The sequence below is a fragment of the Eucyclogobius newberryi genome, unplaced genomic scaffold (assembly GCF_026437365.1).
Source record: "Eucyclogobius newberryi isolate DKJ021-1_F unplaced genomic scaffold, fEucNew1.0.hap1 SCAF_11, whole genome shotgun sequence".
Lineage (NCBI taxonomy): Eukaryota > Metazoa > Chordata > Actinopteri > Gobiiformes > Gobiidae > Eucyclogobius > Eucyclogobius newberryi.
This window is the reverse complement of record NW_027315735.1, coordinates 34,717,809-34,737,892: the sequence shown is the minus strand read 5'-3', so window position 1 is coordinate 34,737,892 and position 20,084 is coordinate 34,717,809. Positions and strand designations below refer to the sequence as shown.

The 20,084-nt window shown below is 48.0% G+C and overlaps 1 protein-coding gene across 1 annotated transcript in view; it reads right to left on the bottom strand.

Annotated features, from left to right (window-relative positions):
• Nucleotides 1-20,084, bottom strand: part of ppargc1b (peroxisome proliferator-activated receptor gamma, coactivator 1 beta) — a 156,520-nt gene that overhangs the window by 37,107 nt on the left and 99,329 nt on the right. Inside the window, exons 2-3 of the mRNA XM_072440024.1 lie at nt 13,520-13,705; nt 5,772-5,954 (exon numbers count right to left, since the gene is read on the bottom strand). Coding sequence (XP_072296125.1) covers nt 5,772-5,954; nt 13,520-13,705 — 369 coding nt within the window. The remainder of the gene's footprint in view (nt 1-5,771; nt 5,955-13,519; nt 13,706-20,084) is intronic.

The window sequence follows — 20,084 nt, the reverse complement described above, 5'->3', positions numbered from 1 at the left end:
TAAATGTGGTGGTAAATGTGGTGGTAAATGTGGGGTAAATGTGGGGTAAATGTGGTGGTAAATGTGGGGTAAATGTGGGGTAAATGTGGTGGTAAATGTGGGGTAGATGTGGGGTAAATGTGGGGTAGATATGGGGTAAATGTGGTGGTAAATGTGGGGTAAATGTGGGGTAAATGTGGGGTAGATGTGGGGTAAATGTGGTGGTAAATGTGGGGTAAATGTGGGGTAAATGTGGTGGTAAATGTGGGGTAAATGTGGTGGTAAATGTGGGGTAAATGTGGTGGTAAATGTGGGGTAAATGTGGGGGTAAATGTGGGGTAAATGTGGGGTAAATGTGGGGTAAATGTGGGGTAAATGTGGGGTAAATGTGGTGGTAAATGTGGGGTAGATGTGGGGTAAATGTGGGGTAAATGTGGTGGTAAATGTGGGGTAAATGTGGTGGTAAATGTGGGGTAGATGTGGTGGTAAATGTGGGGTAAATGTGGGGTAAATGTGGTGGTAAATGTGGGGTAAATGTGGTGGTAAATGTGGGGTAAATGTGGGGTAAATGTGGGGTAAATGTGGTGGTAAATGTGGGGTAGATGTGGGGTAAATGTGGGGTAGATGTGGGGTAAATGTGGGGTAGATGTGGGGTAAATGTGGTGGTAGATGTGGGGTAAATGTGGGGTAAATGTGGGGTAAATGTGGGGTAGATGTGGGGTAAATGTGGGGTAGATGTGGGGTAAATGTGGGGTAAATGTGGGGTAAATGTGGGGTAGATGTGGGGTAAATGTGGGGGTAAATGTGGGGTAGATGTGGGGTAAATGTGGGGTAGATGTGGGGTAAATGTGGGGTAAATGTGGGGTAAATGTGGGGTAAATGTGGGGTAGATGTTCACACATCCAGAGAGAAAACTGAAATATGAACTGCAGAAGTAACACTAGATATTTTCTCGTATTTTTCTTAATATTTGCAGTCTTTTTTTTTGCAATTGAGGAATGACCCATTTTAGTCTGTTTTTACTCTTTATGAAAACTACTAATATACTAATAACAAATATATAAATATAAGGTTTATTTATTGAGAGAAAACTAACTCACAAGAGCGTCATGTCGGCACATAAACACATTTACACAGACAATGGATATACAATGCCAATAAAACATAAATATTAAATCAAATAAGCAAAAAACATTAAAAACTGAACAATATGGAATAAAATGATTAATAACAAGAGCACTAGCACTGAGAGTAGTGTTTCAAAAGTGCATTGCATTTATTTAGATATAAAATCATTGACAACTGTTTATTTTTGAACCAATATTTTGTGCCCTAATGTGTTTTTACATCTTTAGTTCTCGTGGTTCAACAAGAGCTTTTATTATTTTTTCTTGGTTTTATGATTCATTATATTTCACACGATTGGTCTAAACTAGAGTCTTCAAAGCCGCTCTTTAAGTCCAAACGAGCTGGAGACTGATTAACCGCCTCGTGTTCTATGTTGTTTTGACATGATTTACCAGGCTCCAAGGGCTCTCAAGGTGAAGCGTGTGTTTTGCCACTAAACAGCGATGGCATCTGTCCCCGTGACGCTGATGATGGCGCTGTTATGACCCAAACAAACGCCTCGACCTACGACTCGACCTACGACCTCGCTGACATTTAACTAAAGGCCACAAGACTCGGCCTTACTGCGACCTGAAAGACTCGGCCCTACTGCGACCTGAAAGACTCGGCCTTACTGCGACCTGAAAGACTCGGCCCTACTGCGACCTGAAAGACTCGGCCCTACTGCGACCTGAAAGACTCGGCCTTACTGCGACCTGAAAGACTCGGCCCTACTGCGACCTGAAAGACTCGGCCTTACTGCGACCTGAAAGACTCGGCCCTACTGCGACCTGAAAGACTCGGCCTTACTGCGACCTGAAAGACTCGGCCCTACTGCGACCTGAAAGACTCGGCCTTACTGCGACCTGAAAGACTCGGCCCTACTGCGACCTGAAAGACTCGGCCTTACTGCGACCTGAAAGACTCGGCCTTACTGCGACCTGAAAGACTCGGCCCTACTGCGACCTGAAAGACTCGGCCCTACTGCGACCTGAAAGACTCGGCCCTACTGCGACCTGAAAGACTCGGCCCTACTGCGACGTGAAAGACTCGGCCCTACTGCGACGTGAAAGACTCGGCCCTACTGCGACTGTGGGCGTGAGAGAGACTCGGCCCTACTCACGTACTTACTTACTCACGTACTTACTTACTTACTCACGTACTTACTTACTCACGTACTTACTTACTCACTTACTCACGTACTTACTTACTCACGTACTTACTTACTTACTCACGTACTTACTTACTTACTCACGTACTTACTTACTCACGTACTTACTTACTTACTCACATACTTACTTACTTACTCACGTACTTACTTACTTACTTACTCACGTACTTACTTACTTACTCACGTACTTACTTACTTACTCACGTACTTACTTACTCACGTACTTACTTACTCACTTACTCACGTACTTACTTACTCACGTACTTACTTACTTACTCACGTACTTACTTACTCACGTACTTACTTACTTACTCACATACTTACTTACTTACTCACGTACTTACTTACTTACTTACTCACGTACTTACTTACTTACTCACGTACTTACTTACTTACTCACGTACTTACTTACTCACGTACTTACTTACTTACTTACTCACGTACTTACTTACTTACTCACGTACTTACTTACTCACGTACGTACTTACTTACTCACGTACTTACTTACTTACTCACGTACTTACTTACTCACTTACTCACGTACTTACTTACTCACGTACTTACTTACTTACTCACGTACTTACTTACTCACGTACTTACTTACTTACTCACGTACTTACTTACTCACATACTTACTTACTCACGTACTTACTTACTTACTCACGTACTTACTTACTCACGTACGTACTTACTTACTCACGTACTTACTTACTTACTCATGTACTTACTTACTTACTCACGTACTTGCTTACTTACTCACGTACTTGCTTACTTACTCACGTACTTACTTACTCACATACTTACTTACTTACTCACGTACTTACTTACTTACTCACATACTTACTTACTTACTCACATACTTACTTACTCACATACTTACTTACTCACGTACTTACATACTCACTCACTCACGTACTTACATACTCACTTACATACTCACTTACTTACTCACTTACTTACTCACATACTCACAAGACTATACTTGTCCTCGTTTCCGCTCTCCTCTCACTAATCGGAGCAGGAAGTCCTTTTCGTGCGCCTCAAACCACTTCTGATTACAGCCTCATTGCACTTGTCACCACGAATCCGACGCGCTTCGTTAATTCGACTTAGATTGGACCCAAAAGAAGGAGGCGGCGCTCTGGGCTCTCGTTTGGCGAGCGCCCAACAGCGACGCGAGGCAAAGCCAGGCGGAGGAACGCTCGAGATTTATGATCTTTTACACAGAAGGTCACAAAAATATAGTTCATATACTGCAGATCTTAAAAGTGTTTGTTTGTTTATACTAAATGTACGTATTTTTAACCATGTTCTGACACGGTTCCCTCATCAGAAACACACTTTAGCTTCAGTCACACTCAAAAAACACTCAGTTTCAATGTTCCTAAATGTAGAGCTCCAGAGCCGTTTACACAACTCCATAAATCATCACCAAACAGATCATTTCCGGCGTCAAATCATTACAACTGTGTGCGTACGTTAGCAAAGCAAGCTAGCTTCTGCTCATTTCCCCATGGTAATGCGCTCTGCTGCCAGTAGATGGAGCGCTAGCACCAATGCTGAGAGAAAGCAACGTGTGCGTTTCATGCATACGTTATTTTAAGTCGTAAAGTTCCTACTAAAAATACAAAAAATACTTTAAATCACTCACAACAACTAGTACTGATATTTCTTTAACATGACAGAAGATAAAAAATAAAGAACAGCTATTTCTCTCTGTGTAATGGAAATAAATACGCCATCACAACCATCACATTTGTTACACTACTGCTCCTGGTTTGGTCCTGGTTTAGTCCTGGTTTGGTCCTGGTTTAGTCCTGGTTTAGTCCTGGTTTTGTCCTGGTTTGGTCCTGGTTTAGTCCTGGTTTGGTCCTGGTTTTGTCCTGGTTTGGTCCTGGTTTAGTCCTGGTTTGGTCCTGGTTTGGTCCTGGTTTAGTCCTGGTTTAGTCCTGGTTTTGTCCTGGTTTGGTCCTGGTTTAGTCCTGGTTTGGTCCTGGTTTAGTCCTGGTTTAGTCCTGGATTGGTCCTGGTTTGGGCCTGATTTGGGCCCGGTTTAGTCCGAGTAGACTCGGTTTGGTGCTGTTGTAGTCCCGATTTAGTCATGGTCTATAACATAATTAATCCCAGTTTAACTCCAGTTTTACCGCAGTTTTACCCCTGTTTTACCCCAGTTTAACCCCAGTTTTAACCCAGTTCTACCCCAGTTTTACCCGAGTTTAACCCCTGTTTTACCCCAGTTTAACCCCAGTTCTACCCCAGTTTAACCCCAGTTCTACCCGAGTTTAACCCCTGTTTTACCCCAGTTTTACCCCAGTTTTACCCCAGTTCTACCCCAGTTTTGACCCAGTTTAATCCTAGTTTTATCCCAGTTTCATCACCATTTCCTACACAACCCAGTGTTTTTCACCCATTTCTTTCACACCGTCCCTTCCTCTCAGGACCTCTGTATCAGCAGGAGAGAAACGAGAGAGAGCAAAACAACAACTGTTCCAAGAAAAGAGTTTCGGGGGAAAAGAGAGAGAGGGAGAGAGAGGCATCCAGCAGACAAGTGTGAAAGAGCGTGAAAGAGTGGGCCCCTGCACCAAAACAAGCCAAACTCTGCTGCACGTGGTCTCAGGACACACACAGGGCTGAGCGAGCAGCTGAGCGACTTAGCGGCTGAGCGAGCGACTGAGCGAGCGCCTGAGCGGCTCCAACAAGTCAATTATTCACCTGATAAAATGACAAATGTACAGTAGAAACACTTTGATTGAGATTTGGTCATGTCTAACCGTCGATTTGGTCATTTTAATTGAGCAAAAAGCAAGTGATTTGGAAGCAGCAGCAACAAAATCAACAACAACAACAACATAATCAACAACAACAACAACATAATCAACAACAACAACAACAACAACATAATCAACAACAACAACAACAACAACATAATCAACAACAACAACAAACTAGTAAAGAAGCTCAGTTTTCTCTGCTCTTTGCCCATTCTCTTCCCTGCATCCATTCCTTGCACCTTTTTTCATAGTTTTGGCCGGGGTGCGACTTATACTTATATTTATACTTATATACTTATACTCCGGAGCGACTTATATGTGATATTATTTGTCATTTTCACACTTGCAACTGCATTTCATACTCCAGTGCGACTTATATATGTGTTTTTTCTTCTCTATTATGCATTTTTTGGCAGGTGCGAAAAAGGCAAACCCAAAACAGAGACGTAAAAACCAAGAACACTTGTGAATCAGACTCTGTGTTGTGATCGTTCAAAGTCTCCGGTCGCATTCTTAACCAAACGTTCTTGAACATCTGAAGTTCCTCACAACCTCCATGACCTGCTCAGAGACGGACTGAAGCGGGCCAGGACGGTGGCCGAGGGACGGTGGTCGAGGGACGGTGGCCGAGGGACGGTGGTCGAGGGACGGTGGTCGAGGGACGGTGGTCGAGGGACGGTGGCCGAGGGACGGTGGTCGAGGGACGGTGGTCGAGGGACGGTGGTCGAGGGACGGGGCCTTACCAGAGAGGGATCTTCTGAGTCCAGGGGCTGGCCGAAGTCCCGGTTCAGGGGCAGACTGTCCTCGTCCGAGTCGGGCTCCGTCTCCAGAGCCGGGAACACGGAGAGACCGCCGACCTCTGCATCCACCATCCCATCCAGGGAGTCTGTGAGGGCGGCGAGGAGGGCGGCATTCTCCTCCTCGTACTGCGAAAGAAAGAAAGCAGGTTATTGAGGACGCCAATGGCAGGAGCGACGAGGGAAGACAAATACGCCGAGATAAACGGCAGAACCGTTGAACACCTGGATCTTCACTCTTAAAGTTCAGGACAGTTGAAGACTTTAAATAATGAGCCGTGGGACGGATGGACTCTCCCAGATAAACCCCACAGACGGACGAATGGGTTCCGGTCGCTCTCCTCGGGCTCTTTCTCCCTATCGACTCGCCGCAGACGTCGCCCGGGGCAACATGGCTGCCACCGGAGTAAACACGGCGCTCTGGATAAATGGCACGCCGCCGCTCAAGACAAACAACTCCTGCCGACTCATTTCAGACTGAACGGCGAGAGGTGAGAGGGAGAGACGCTCCTGCACAGATTCATCACGCCGGCCCTAGACGACGGCGACAGCGATAGCGACGACGGCGACGCCCATTAAGACAGAAGCGCTTTCGATGGGTTCAGAGTTCAAACGCGGCGTCATCATCAGATGACGGATGCAGAGTGTGTGGGGGGCGCAGAGGGGAGGGGGGAGGCGTTCAGGGGGGAGGCGGTCATTCAGGAGGGAGGCGTTCAGGAGGGAGGCGTTCAGGGGGAGGCGGTCATTCAGGGGGGAGACGTTCAGGGGGGAGGCGTTCAGGGGGAGGCGTTCATTCAGGGGCGAGGCGTTCAGGGGGAGGCGGTCATTCAGGAGGGAGGCGTTCAGGGGGGGGCGGTCATTCAGGAGGGAGGCGAAGACGTCAACGCTTTAAGAGAAGGACGACGTCTTCATCTGTGAAACGCAACCACTCCATCCATCACTGTTCGGAGCGCATTTTCTGGAAGAACACACCGGCGATATTGGATGAATTCACCCTGTACTCAGCGGAGCTATTCGCGTCGCGCACCCGCCGCTAACCCGCTCACCGAGGACACCGCGACTAACTTATAACCACGTTTATTTACCTATTTTCCCCGCCATAAGTGTGCGCTGTCGGTTAAAGTGACTAAACTAGTAAAACTCATCCATTTAAACTTGTATTTTTACACTTTTTCCGTATTTTAAAGCATTTTTGAGCGTCCAAACGAGCGCTAGGCTACATAAGTTAGCTGTTTTATTATTATTCGTTACGATAACTGCGTCTTGCTTATGATCACTTATATGTTATATTATTTAATATTTTCACCCTGACAACCACAAGAGGGCGCTCTAGGCTCTAAGCGATGCAGAAGAAGAATCTGCACTTCCTCTTCCTCTGAAGTTTGTGGAGTTGTTTAGAAGTGACACAGAGGAAGAAAAATTCAATGGATTTAGTGATTTGGGGTAAAACTGATGCTTAGCTAAACTTGTTAGCATGTTCTTTATGCTATAGTTATCTGAATAACTGTTCATATGTTACGTTAACATACCAGACACTTACCACAGTTCTGTCTGTGCCTCATGTAGCTGAAGGTGTTAGCGTTAGCATACGTCATGTAGCTGAAGGTGTTAGCGTTAGCATACGTCATGTAGCTGAAGGTGTTAGCGTTAGCATACGTCATGTAGCTGAAGGTGATAGCGTTAGCATACGTCATGTAGCTGAAGGTGTTAGCGTTAGCATACGTCATGTAGCTGAAGGTGTTAGCGTTAGCATACGTCATGTAGCTGAAGGTGTTAGCGTTAGCATACGTCATGAAGCTGAAGGTGTTAGCGTTAGCATACGTCATGTAGCTGAAGGTGTTAGCGTTAGCATACGTCATGTAGCTGAAGGTGTTAGCGTTAGCATACGTCATGTAGCTGAAGGTGTTAGCGTTAGCATACGTCATGTAGCTGAAGGTGTTAGCGTTAGCATACGTCATGTCGCTGAAGGTGTTAGCGTTAGCATACGTCATGTAGCTGAATGTGTTAGCGTTAGCATACGTCATGTAGCTGAATGTGTTAGCGTTAGCATACGTCATGTAGCTGAAGGTGTTAGCGTTAGCATACGTACACCTATTCACCATGTTCTCTCATCTGTTCTCATTATTCTTATACTTCTTATACTCCAGTGGGACTTATATATTATGTGTTTTTCTTCTCTAATATGTATTTTTTGGCTGGTGCGACTTATACTCTGGAAAATACGGTACTCGAGACCACGTTTAAAGCCCGACAACGACACACATAATGATTGGAGTGAAGTGTAACTCTGAATATCTCGACATATCCGTGTCGTGGCGAGCGTCCACATGAGACGGACGAATGGTTCCCTCGAGTGCCAGCGCCGGGATCAGGTGAAGGTCGAGGAGTGAAGCCGTCGGCACCTCCACCCGACGCGCCTCTGATGGAGCGGCGGACGCACTGAGTTGATTCACGCTCGTAAACACGTTTTGGTTTTCCGAAATGAAAGACGAGGGCGATGGCGGTGCATTTCGCGTCGTCGTGATAATCGCCAGCAAATATCGTCATTGGACCGGCAGATCGTGCAGCAAAGAGCCACTTGTTCGATCGTTTGTTTTGTTTGGGTTGTATGGATTTAGTCGATGGCTCTTTTTTTTACACTGCACGCTTTATAAAGTGTTAACATAAAGAATGAAGCTTTACGTGTTTTGCTCTAGTTCAAAAAGTCAATATTATGTGTCTTTTAAACAAGATTTACGACGAAGATCCTGGAACCACCTGAAGAAGCTGCAGCGTGTGTGTGTCGGCATGTGCGTGTTGCCGCGAGCGTGTCGTCGTGAGCGTGTTGCCGTGAGCGTGTTGCCGTGAGCGTGTTGCCGCGAGCGTGTTGCCGTGAGCGTGTTGCCGCGAGCGTGTCGTTGTGAGTGTGTGGGCATGTGCGTATGGGCATGTGTGCGTGTTGGCATGTGCGTGTTGCCGTGTGCGTGTTGCCGTGTGTGTGTTGCCGTGAGCGTGTTGCCGCGAGCGTGTCGCCGTGAGCGTGTTGCCGCGAGCGTGTCGTCGTGAGCGTGTTGCCGCGAGCGTGTCGCCGTGAGCGTGTTGCCGTGAGCGTGTTGGCGTGTGCGTGTGGGCATGTGCGTGTTGCCGTGAGCGTGTTGCCGTGAGCGTGTCGCCGTGAGCGTGTTGCCGTGAGCGTGTTGCCGTGAGCGTGTCGCCGTGAGCGTGTTGCCGCGAGCGTGTCGTCGTGAGCGTGTTGCCGCGAGCGTGTCGCCGTGAGCGTGTTGCCGTGAGCGTGTAGCCGTGAGCGTGTTGCCGTGAGCGTGTTGGCGTGAGCGTGTTGCCGTGAGTGTGTGGGCATGTGCGTATGGGCATGTGGGCGTGTTGGCATGTGCGTGTTGCCGTGTGGGTGTTGCCGTGAGCATGTTGGCGTGTGCGTGTTGCCGTGAGCGTGTTGCCGCGAGCGTGTCGCCGTGAGCGTGTTGCCGCGAGCGTGTCGCCGTGAGCGTGTTGCCGCGAGCGTGTCGTCGTGAGCGTGTTGCCGCGAGCGTGTCGCCGTGAGCGTGTTGCCGTGTGGGTGTTGCCGTGAGCATGTTGGCGTGTGCGTGTTGCCGTGAGCGTGTTGCCGTGAGCGTGTCGCCGTGAGCGTGTTGCCGCGAGCGTGTCGCCGTGAGCGTGTTGCCGCGAGCGTGTCGTCGTGAGCGTGTTGCCGCGAGCGTGTCGCCGTGAGCGTGTTCCCGCGAGCGTGTCGCCGTGAGCGTGTTGCCGTGAGCGTGTCGTCGTGAGCGTGTTGCCGCGAGCGTGTCGTCGTGAGCGTGTTGCCGTGAGCGTGTCGTCGTGAGCGTGTCGTCGTGAGCGGGTTGCCGCGAGCGTGTCGTCGTGAGCGTGTTGCCGTGAGCGTGTTGCCGTGAGCGTGTTGCCGTGAGCGTGTCGTCGTGAGCGTGTCGTCGTGAGCGTGTTGCCGTGAGCGTGTTGCCGTGAGCGTGTTGCCGTGAGCGTGTCGTCGTGAGCGTGTCGTCGTGAGCGTGTTGCCGCGAGCGTGTCGTCGTGAGCGTGTCGCCGTGAGCGTGTTGCCGTGAGCGTGTTGCCGTGAGCGTGTTGCCGCGAGCGTGTCGTCGTGAGCGTGTTGCCGTGAGCGTGTTGCCGCGAGCGTGTCGTCGTGAGCGTGTTGCCGTGAGCGTGTTGCCGCGAGCGTGTCGTCGTGAGCGTGTTGCCGTGAGCGTGTCGTCGTGAGCGTGTTGCCGTGAGCGTGTCGTCGTGAGCGTGTCGTCGTGAGCGTGTTGCCGTGAGCGTGTTGCCGTGAGCGTGTTGCCGTGAGCGTGTCGTCGTGAGCGTGTCGTCGTGAGCGTGTTGCCGCGAGCGTGTCGTCGTGAGCGTGTCGCCGTGAGCGTGTTGCCGTGAGCGTGTTGCCGTGAGCGTGTTGCCGCGAGCGTGTCGTCGTGAGCGTGTTGCCGTGAGCGTGTTGCCGCGAGCGTGTCGTCGTGAGCGTGTTGCCGTGAGCGTGTCGTCGTGAGCGTGTTGCCGTGAGCGTGTTGCCGCGAGCGTGTCGTCGTGAGCGTGTTGCCGTGAGCGTGTTGCCGCGAGCGTGTCGTCGTGAGCGTGTTGCCGCGAGCGTGTCGTCGTGAGCGTGTTGCCGTGAGCGTGTTGCCGCGAGCGTGTCGTCGTGAGCGTGTTGCCGTGAGCGTGTTGCCGCGAGCGTGTCGTCGTGAGCGTGTTGCCGTGAGCGTGTCGTCGTGAGCGTGTTGCCGTGAGCGTGTCGTCGTGAGCGTGTCGTCGTGAGCGTGTTGCCGTGAGCGTGTTGCCGTGAGCGTGTTGCCGTGAGCGTGTCGTCGTGAGCGTGTCGTCGTGAGCGTGTTGCCGCGAGCGTGTCGTCGTGAGCGTGTCGCCGTGAGCGTGTTGCCGTGAGCGTGTTGCCGTGAGCGTGTTGCCGCGAGCGTGTCGTCGTGAGCGTGTTGCCGTGAGCGTGTTGCCGCGAGCGTGTCGTCGTGAGCGTGTTGCCGTGAGCGTGTCGTCGTGAGCGTGTTGCCGTGAGCGTGTTGGCGTGAGCGTGTTGGCGTGAGCGTGTTGGCGTGAGCGTGTCGTCGTGAGCGTGTTGCCGTGAGCGTGTTGGCGTGAGCGTGTTGCCGTGAGTGTGTGGGCATGTGCGTATGGGCATGTGGGCGTGTTGGCATGTGCGTGTTGCCGTGTGGGTGTTGCCGTGAGCATGTTGGCGTGTGCGTGTTGCCGTGAGCGTGTTGCCGCGAGCGTGTCGCCGTGAGCGTGTTGCCGCGAGCGTGTCGCCGTGAGCGTGTTGCCGCGAGCGTGTCGTCGTGAGCGTGTTGCCGCGAGCGTGTCGCCGTGAGCGTGTTGCCGTGTGGGTGTTGCCGTGAGCATGTTGGCGTGTGCGTGTTGCCGTGAGCGTGTTGCCGTGAGCGTGTCGCCGTGAGCGTGTTGCCGCGAGCGTGTCGCCGTGAGCGTGTTGCCGCGAGCGTGTCGTCGTGAGCGTGTTGCCGCGAGCGTGTCGCCGTGAGCGTGTTCCCGCGAGCGTGTCGCCGTGAGCGTGTTGCCGTGAGCGTGTCGTCGTGAGCGTGTTGCCGCGAGCGTGTCGTCGTGAGCGTGTTGCCGTGAGCGTGTCGTCGTGAGCGTGTCGTCGTGAGCGGGTTGCCGCGAGCGTGTCGTCGTGAGCGTGTTGCCGTGAGCGTGTTGCCGTGAGCGTGTTGCCGTGAGCGTGTCGTCGTGAGCGTGTCGTCGTGAGCGTGTTGCCGTGAGCGTGTTGCCGTGAGCGTGTTGCCGTGAGCGTGTCGTCGTGAGCGTGTCGTCGTGAGCGTGTTGCCGCGAGCGTGTCGTCGTGAGCGTGTCGCCGTGAGCGTGTTGCCGTGAGCGTGTTGCCGTGAGCGTGTTGCCGCGAGCGTGTCGTCGTGAGCGTGTTGCCGTGAGCGTGTTGCCGCGAGCGTGTCGTCGTGAGCGTGTTGCCGTGAGCGTGTTGCCGCGAGCGTGTCGTCGTGAGCGTGTTGCCGTGAGCGTGTCGTCGTGAGCGTGTTGCCGTGAGCGTGTCGTCGTGAGCGTGTCGTCGTGAGCGTGTTGCCGTGAGCGTGTTGCCGTGAGCGTGTTGCCGTGAGCGTGTCGTCGTGAGCGTGTCGTCGTGAGCGTGTTGCCGCGAGCGTGTCGTCGTGAGCGTGTCGCCGTGAGCGTGTTGCCGTGAGCGTGTTGCCGTGAGCGTGTTGCCGCGAGCGTGTCGTCGTGAGCGTGTTGCCGTGAGCGTGTTGCCGCGAGCGTGTCGTCGTGAGCGTGTTGCCGTGAGCGTGTCGTCGTGAGCGTGTTGCCGCGAGCGTGTCGCCGTGAGCGTGTTCCCGCGAGCGTGTCGCCGTGAGCGTGTTGCCGTGAGCGTGTCGTCGTGAGCGTGTTGCCGCGAGCGTGTCGTCGTGAGCGTGTTGCCGTGAGCGTGTCGTCGTGAGCGTGTCGTCGTGAGCGGGTTGCCGCGAGCGTGTCGTCGTGAGCGTGTTGCCGTGAGCGTGTTGCCGTGAGCGTGTTGCCGTGAGCGTGTCGTCGTGAGCGTGTCGTCGTGAGCGTGTTGCCGTGAGCGTGTTGCCGTGAGCGTGTTGCCGTGAGCGTGTCGTCGTGAGCGTGTCGTCGTGAGCGTGTTGCCGCGAGCGTGTCGTCGTGAGCGTGTCGCCGTGAGCGTGTTGCCGTGAGCGTGTTGCCGTGAGCGTGTTGCCGCGAGCGTGTCGTCGTGAGCGTGTTGCCGTGAGCGTGTTGCCGCGAGCGTGTCGTCGTGAGCGTGTTGCCGTGAGCGTGTTGCCGCGAGCGTGTCGTCGTGAGCGTGTTGCCGTGAGCGTGTCGTCGTGAGCGTGTTGCCGTGAGCGTGTCGTCGTGAGCGTGTCGTCGTGAGCGTGTTGCCGTGAGCGTGTTGCCGTGAGCGTGTTGCCGTGAGCGTGTCGTCGTGAGCGTGTCGTCGTGAGCGTGTTGCCGCGAGCGTGTCGTCGTGAGCGTGTCGCCGTGAGCGTGTTGCCGTGAGCGTGTTGCCGTGAGCGTGTTGCCGCGAGCGTGTCGTCGTGAGCGTGTTGCCGTGAGCGTGTTGCCGCGAGCGTGTCGTCGTGAGCGTGTTGCCGTGAGCGTGTCGTCGTGAGCGTGTTGCCGTGAGCGTGTTGCCGCGAGCGTGTCGTCGTGAGCGTGTTGCCGTGAGCGTGTTGCCGCGAGCGTGTCGTCGTGAGCGTGTTGCCGCGAGCGTGTCGTCGTGAGCGTGTTGCCGTGAGCGTGTTGCCGCGAGCGTGTCGTCGTGAGCGTGTTGCCGTGAGCGTGTTGCCGCGAGCGTGTCGTCGTGAGCGTGTTGCCGTGAGCGTGTCGTCGTGAGCGTGTTGCCGTGAGCGTGTCGTCGTGAGCGTGTCGTCGTGAGCGTGTTGCCGTGAGCGTGTTGCCGTGAGCGTGTTGCCGTGAGCGTGTCGTCGTGAGCGTGTTGCCGCGAGCGTGTCGTCGTGAGCGTGTCGCCGTGAGCGTGTTGCCGTGAGCGTGTTGCCGCGAGCGTGTCGTCGTGAGCGTGTTGCCGTGAGCGTGTTGCCGCGAGCGTGTCGTCGTGAGCGTGTTGCCGTGAGCGTGTCGTCGTGAGCGTGTTGCCGTGAGCGTGTTGGCGTGAGCGTGTTGGCGTGAGCGTGTTGGCGTGAGCGTGTCGTCGTGAGCGTGTTGCCGTGAGCGTGTTGGCGTGAGCGTGTTGGCGTGAGCGTGTTGGCCTGCCGGCGTCTCACCTGGAAGAACTGCTCGGCGCTGCTGCAGTGTATGGAGGCGGGCGAGGCGTGCGGCCCCTGGTCGCTGCACCACTGGAGCTCGCTCAGACAGTTGACGCTGTCGAAGTCGCTGGGGTCGAGCTGCGAGAGGTCGATGTCGGGGAAGTCCGAGTCCAGGCGGTCGGAACACACCTCCTCCTCCCCATACTGCTGCAGACAGAGAGAGGAACACACGGGTCAGCGCTTCGATGCTTCTGCGCGCTGGCATTAAACGCAGCGATATACGTCGGTTTTCGAAATACACATACCGTATTATCAGGACTATAAGTTGCACCTTTTTTCATGGACTTATACTTATATTTATACTTATATACTTCTATTCCGGAGCGACTTATATGTGATATTATTTGTTATTTTCACACTTGCAACTGCATTTCATACTCCAGTGCGACTTATATGTCTTTTTTTCTTCTTTATTATGCATTTTTTGGCTGGTGCGACTTATACTCCGGAGATTACGGTACATTTCTCTCTTCTATTTCCAATTGAAATCAGTCCGTTTATTAAGTTTTATTTTCCATGTTTTAGACACTATAATCAACACAAAATAATAACAACTTCAGCATCAATTACACAATAGATGACTCGTAACGCAATAATATCATAATTTGACTTACTTACTTCACTATTTACATTTTAACTTCTTTTTTTATTTTCAGTTTTTTTACCACAACCTGCCAAAACTAAATGAAATGCATCACTTTTATCGTCAAAACAATGAACGTGTCGAAAATGTATTGCATAAACAAGAACAAAATGATAGCGCTGTCACTAAATGATTTTCTACAACAATATCCACAAATATAAATATAAAAACCTTAATATTTCAATACAATATGTCGCCGTTTCACCAAATCTATGACCACAACATTTCTATATTTTACACCACAATTTTAGCTATTGATTAGACAAACACAGAGGCAGAAGCAACTTAGAAACAAATATCGGCGCTAAATATCAAGTTTAAACAGCAATTTATACACAAATAATATGTAGACCGTATTTTCTGGAGTATAAGTCGCACCGGAATATATAAGTATAAATATAAGTATAAGTCGCACCCAGGCCAAAACTATGAAAAAAAGTGCAACTTATAGTCTGGGAAATACGGTAATAAGGATTTATATATGGACCACAGCGGCAAAGAGAGGGTCTGGCATGAGTTAACTGGAGTTTCGAGAGTAAAGCATGACTTTACTGTTCTTTTTTTCTCAATGAGCCGTTTACTAGTGTCTCTGTTTCTCATGAATTCCCTCGAGCTCGTGAACGGAACAGTTTTAAACGCTTTTGCCGGCGCCAATTCAGTCGAGAGCGTGTCATTCGTGAGCCAAGAATTCCATAATCCACTATTCTTCTTCTCTTCCTCTCTGGGCACTAGGGGGCGCCGCGGACTTTTGGCGTCAGCCTCGCCGCCACGTGCTCAACCCGCCGCGCCGCATGTGTCCGACTCTCACGGAGTTCATGCGGGGCCACGTCTCTCTCCAGACCGCGGCGACGGGAACAGGAAGTGCGCGTACGTGACAGGAAGTGCCCCGTAAACAGCGGCAGTTAAAAGAGAGTGGGCGGAAAGACGGGAAACGCAGATACGCTTAGCAGTTTGTGAATGAGCGCAGCACGTGTTGTGACCTGCACTGCAAAGGAAATGCAGTGTCGGAGCCATCAGCAGAGGAAGTACTCATACTTTAGTAGTTGTAGTGGTAGTAGAGGTGACAAGAAGCCAAAATATGTCATAAATAAGTTTTAAAAGTATCTTGAGAAAGTAATACTTGACTACGGAGTGATATTTTGGCTGTAAAATGTGTTTATAATCTGATTTATGATTGGATTTAAAGTAATTGTACAGACAAAACATGAAATAATGTACGGATTCTGTTGTTTCCAAAGAATAAATACAAAAACAATATCTGAAGGTGAAGTTTAAGAAGTACAAATATCAAAAACATTTCAATTATTTGGCATAACGCTCTTGTCACTTGTGGACAAAACTAAATAACCAAGACTAAGTACGAATATTGCTTAAGTATAATAGGCTCCGTGCACAGTAGCAGTTGGCGACGCTAACAGTTTCTCACAGCTAACGCTAACTTTTATCAAAATGTAAAATATAAAATAACCAACCAATTACATTTGAAAGCAAAGACTGTCTGATTGTTTTTATGTGACGATTATTTCAGTTTTATTTTTTTTTTCATGCTTCAACATTAGAATTAGCGTTAGCATTGATACGCAAATGCATCATTTCTGCCGAGACGCGGTTAGCTAACCTGTCCCAAAGCGCTAACCTTTACCAATTGAACTGCTCCTAAACCTAACTCTAAACCTAACACTAACTTTACCATAACTATTCAAAAAATGTATTGTAAAAAATAAACATTAGCTAGCATAGCCACCAACGCAAAGTGACAAAGCTATAACCCGTTTATAGTCTTTAAAATGTCCACCACAACTCGCTGTTTAATTCTATCTCTAAAATGAATAAATAGTGTAAGATTATGCAGTAGACAGGAAGTACTGACGCTAACACTCAACTAGCCAAACACGCTAACCCTTGACATGTTTATAGATTTAAAAAAAAGTAAAACTGTTTCAAATCAGATTTTGTGTACTATTAAAGTATTCTATGGTATTTATATGACTACTCCGATACCTTTTTTTATGAGTACTTCTTTTTCTGCTCCTTTATTTGTACTTTTACTGCTATTTATTAATAAAACATATAAAATATCCCATCAATTGTTTACATTTACTCCACTGTGTAAACGACGCCACAATGTTCTTGACTTCAACACTATAATTAGGATGTTGAAGTTGAAGTGTGAAGTTCTTTTCCTTGAGTACACAGAGTATTTCAGCTAAAGTACAATAGTTTCCGTCACTGTCCGACTTCAGTTACAGGTATTTAGCTTCTTCATTCCCCAACCCTGCGGTTTTAGGGCGTCGCGCAATAAAACGTAGGACTCGCTCGTCTCAGCTACTGCGATACAAAAAGGCGTAGTATTCTTATTTGTTTTTGAAGTTCCCAGATTTACAGAGGAAAACAACAGACTTTCTGATAAAACGCCTCCGAGTCGTCGTAAACATGCGAAATATCCAAGATTTCCGGGCCGATGTTTGGAAACACAGCTGCGGCGTAATCTCCACGTGGAACGCCATGGGTTTGTTTGTCTGGAGTCTCGTGGGAACTTGTGGATGGAAGTTTGCAGCTATGTTTGGGCAAAGATTCAGCCCCAGGAAGGTTATTTTTGTCTCACGATCCAAAACAGAAACGCAATAATACAGGAAAAATGGACTTAATCACAGCCAATCAACTATGAAAAATCGTATTTTGACAATTGTAAATGTTATCTGGACTGAAAAACGCATGAGATAAGACATTTTAGAACAGATTTTGACATGACAAATGTAAAAAAAAACAAAAGGAACGATTATTTTACTAGTTGACTTGGAAACAATCATTATTTTTATAGATTGACTTTTTAAATCATTTCTTAACCAAATAAAGGTTGAAACATGGCTGAATTTTTACAATATTTTCACTTTTTTGACATTTTAATTTCATAATGCCACTGTTGTAAATCGATCTTTGTGTTTTAGAGTCTGTGGGGTCCGGATAACGATAATCAAAAGACCGCTACGATCGTTTTTATCGCCGTCTTGTCACGATAGCTTGATTAATCCTTGCATTCCTAACATATACTAATACATAACGCATAACTAAATACTTCTTCCCGACTCTGGCAGTAGTAGTAAGCGTTATTAGTAGTAGAAAGGTCATTTTAAACCAAAAGCAGATGCTTAAATCGAGTTAAACTGCGTCTGCTCTTGCATCCGTCAGCGTTAGCATGCGGCCCACGTCGACACTCGCTTATCCGCGACTCATTTCTTAAAAGCCCCCTCATCTCCTTCACCTTCGGCCCTCGCTTCGCTTCCTTCCTCGCTTCCTTCCCTCCTTGCCTCTATCCTCTCGTCTTCTCCTCACAACCCGGCCATTTTGAGCGCTCGCGTTTCACCCAGTTTCTAACCCCGGCGTCCTACATCTCGCCTCCTCGCCTCCTCGCCTGCTCGCCTCCTTGCCTCCTTGCCTGCTCACCTCCTCGCCTCCTCGCCTGCTCGCCTCCTCGCCGTCGCTTGTCGTTGCGGGTTACATCGGAGGGCATCTGATTGATTCCTTGCCTTCCTTCCCCCGCCCTCCCTCATCCCTCGTGCGTACAACCTTCGTCTTCTCAACGCTGTCGATCGATAGAAATATTCTCAGACGTTTGCTTCTACAATTTACGTAGTCTACAATTCGATTTACATTATTTAATACAATCTGATATTAAAACTCATCCTAAACACTCAATCTTCCAAAAAATGTGAATTGACAAAAAATTGTGTACATTTATATAATATACATTTTAGTTCCTTATGAGTGTTGCTACGATACTACAATTTTAACTTGTCTTTATTGCTATGGAATATGACTAAATTCTCAATACAGATTTTTATACCACTTTAATATCGTAATTAAAATGCTGAGTGTTTTAGAAATAAACTAAAAATTGTGGTCTTATTCTAGATTTGATCAAATTCCTTCTAAAACTGTTAATATTCTAAGATTTTTATGAAATATTGATGTCAAATGAATGTCTAGTTTCAATATTAGTTTTTAATAGTCACTACATTTAACACTTTTAGCAGTTTTCATAATGAAATACTTAGATGGACATTTCAGTACTTTTACTCAAAGTCCATACTAATTATGACATTGTTTGGTGATTTAGTCCCCGTGCCAAAATAGTATCTTGATTATTAACTGACAATTGATCAAAATTATTAACTGACAATTAATCAAACCAGTTTATTGACGTAAAGAAAGTCAAAAAATTGCATTGATATTATTTCAATGCAACATAAATGTGTTAAAACGTGTTTTTAAGTGTGTTGATTGAGCTTAAATTATGAGACAAATGTCTAATGTCTAATGTCAAATTAATCACAAAAGTGCAGAAATATCACTTCATAATTTTTTTAATCAGCTTTTTTGTGGCATATTTTACTGTAAATAAACTCAATATTCAAATTGTGCGTATTAAAAAACAAAAAACTGTCATAATCCTACCCAAATTTCAATATATTGCCATAATCCTGGTGCAAAAAATGCAAAAAAAAAAACAATTCAAATGATAGCCAAACAATGCTAAAAAATGCTAACCAACCAATGCTAAAAATGCGAACCAACCAATTAAAATGCTAGCCAAACGATGCTAAAGATGCTAACCAAACAATTCAAATGCTAGCCAAACAAGGCTAAAAATGCTAACCAAACAACTGAAATGCTAGCCAACCAATGCTAAAAATGCTAACTAACCAATTCAAATGCCAACCAACCAATGCTAAAAATGCTAACCAACCAATGTTAGAAATGCTAACCAACCAATTCAAATGCCAACCAACCAATGCTAAAAATGCTAACCAATCAATTCAAATGCTAGCCAACCAATGCTAAAAATGCTAACCAACCAATTCAAATGCTAGCCAACCAATTCACCAGCACTAGCATTTCATCCATGTAGCCACATTAGCATCGTCGGAGCTAATCCTTCGTAGTTTTGTGTCAGATTGTGCTGACGAGGCGCTTCTCTTCCTCCATTCACACTCTCATCACTCTCTCTCTCGCTCCGTGTTCATCCCTTTTCTCAGAGGAAACGCCGGGTCAGTCGCAGTTCAGAGCTCGATAAGCCCAAAGAAACGGCCCAGAGGTGATTGTGGAGCGGGCGCGCGGCCATCCATATTCAACGCTCCAGAAGACGCGGTCGTGACGGGGAAAAGAGCGAAAAAACGAGGGGGAAAAAAACCGATTGAAATCTGAATATTATGAAAGAATGACGTGCCCAATCGTCAGTATTGGGAAAGTACTTTGAAATTAAACTAAAATATGAGTGATTTTGTTGATGTACTGCATGGGGAAAGAAAACAGAAGCAGTAGCAGTAATAATATGTGAACCATTAAGGAAAAAAGTTTTAAAAGTAAAGTAGTAGTAGTAGAAAAGTATTCCTGGGAAGTAAACAAACAAAAACAACACATTTCAACTTCCATCCAAAAGTTATTTTCAATCTAAACGTCAATTAAAACATTGTCCAGATGACTGACTACCTCTACTTTTTTGAATTACGTTTTGAATTTGACAGAAAATAGGAATAATTTCAAGACGTGCACAATCAAAACGTCTTAGTGATACATGAAGTAGTACATGGGAAGTAAAATCATAATAATAGTTCTGGTTCTGGTTGATTCATCTCTAACTCCAGATGGATATCACACTGATGAGAGTAGTAGTAGTAGAAGTAGAATAAGTATCATTATTATTATTATTAGTAGTAGTAGTAGTAGTAGAAGTAGAATAAGTAGTAGTAGAATAAGTACTAGTAGTAGTAGTAGTAATAGAATAAGTAGTAGTAGTAGAATAAGTAGTAGTAGTAGTAGTAATAGAATAAGTAGTAGTATTAGTATTAGTAGTGGTAGTAGTAGTAGTAGTAGAAGTAA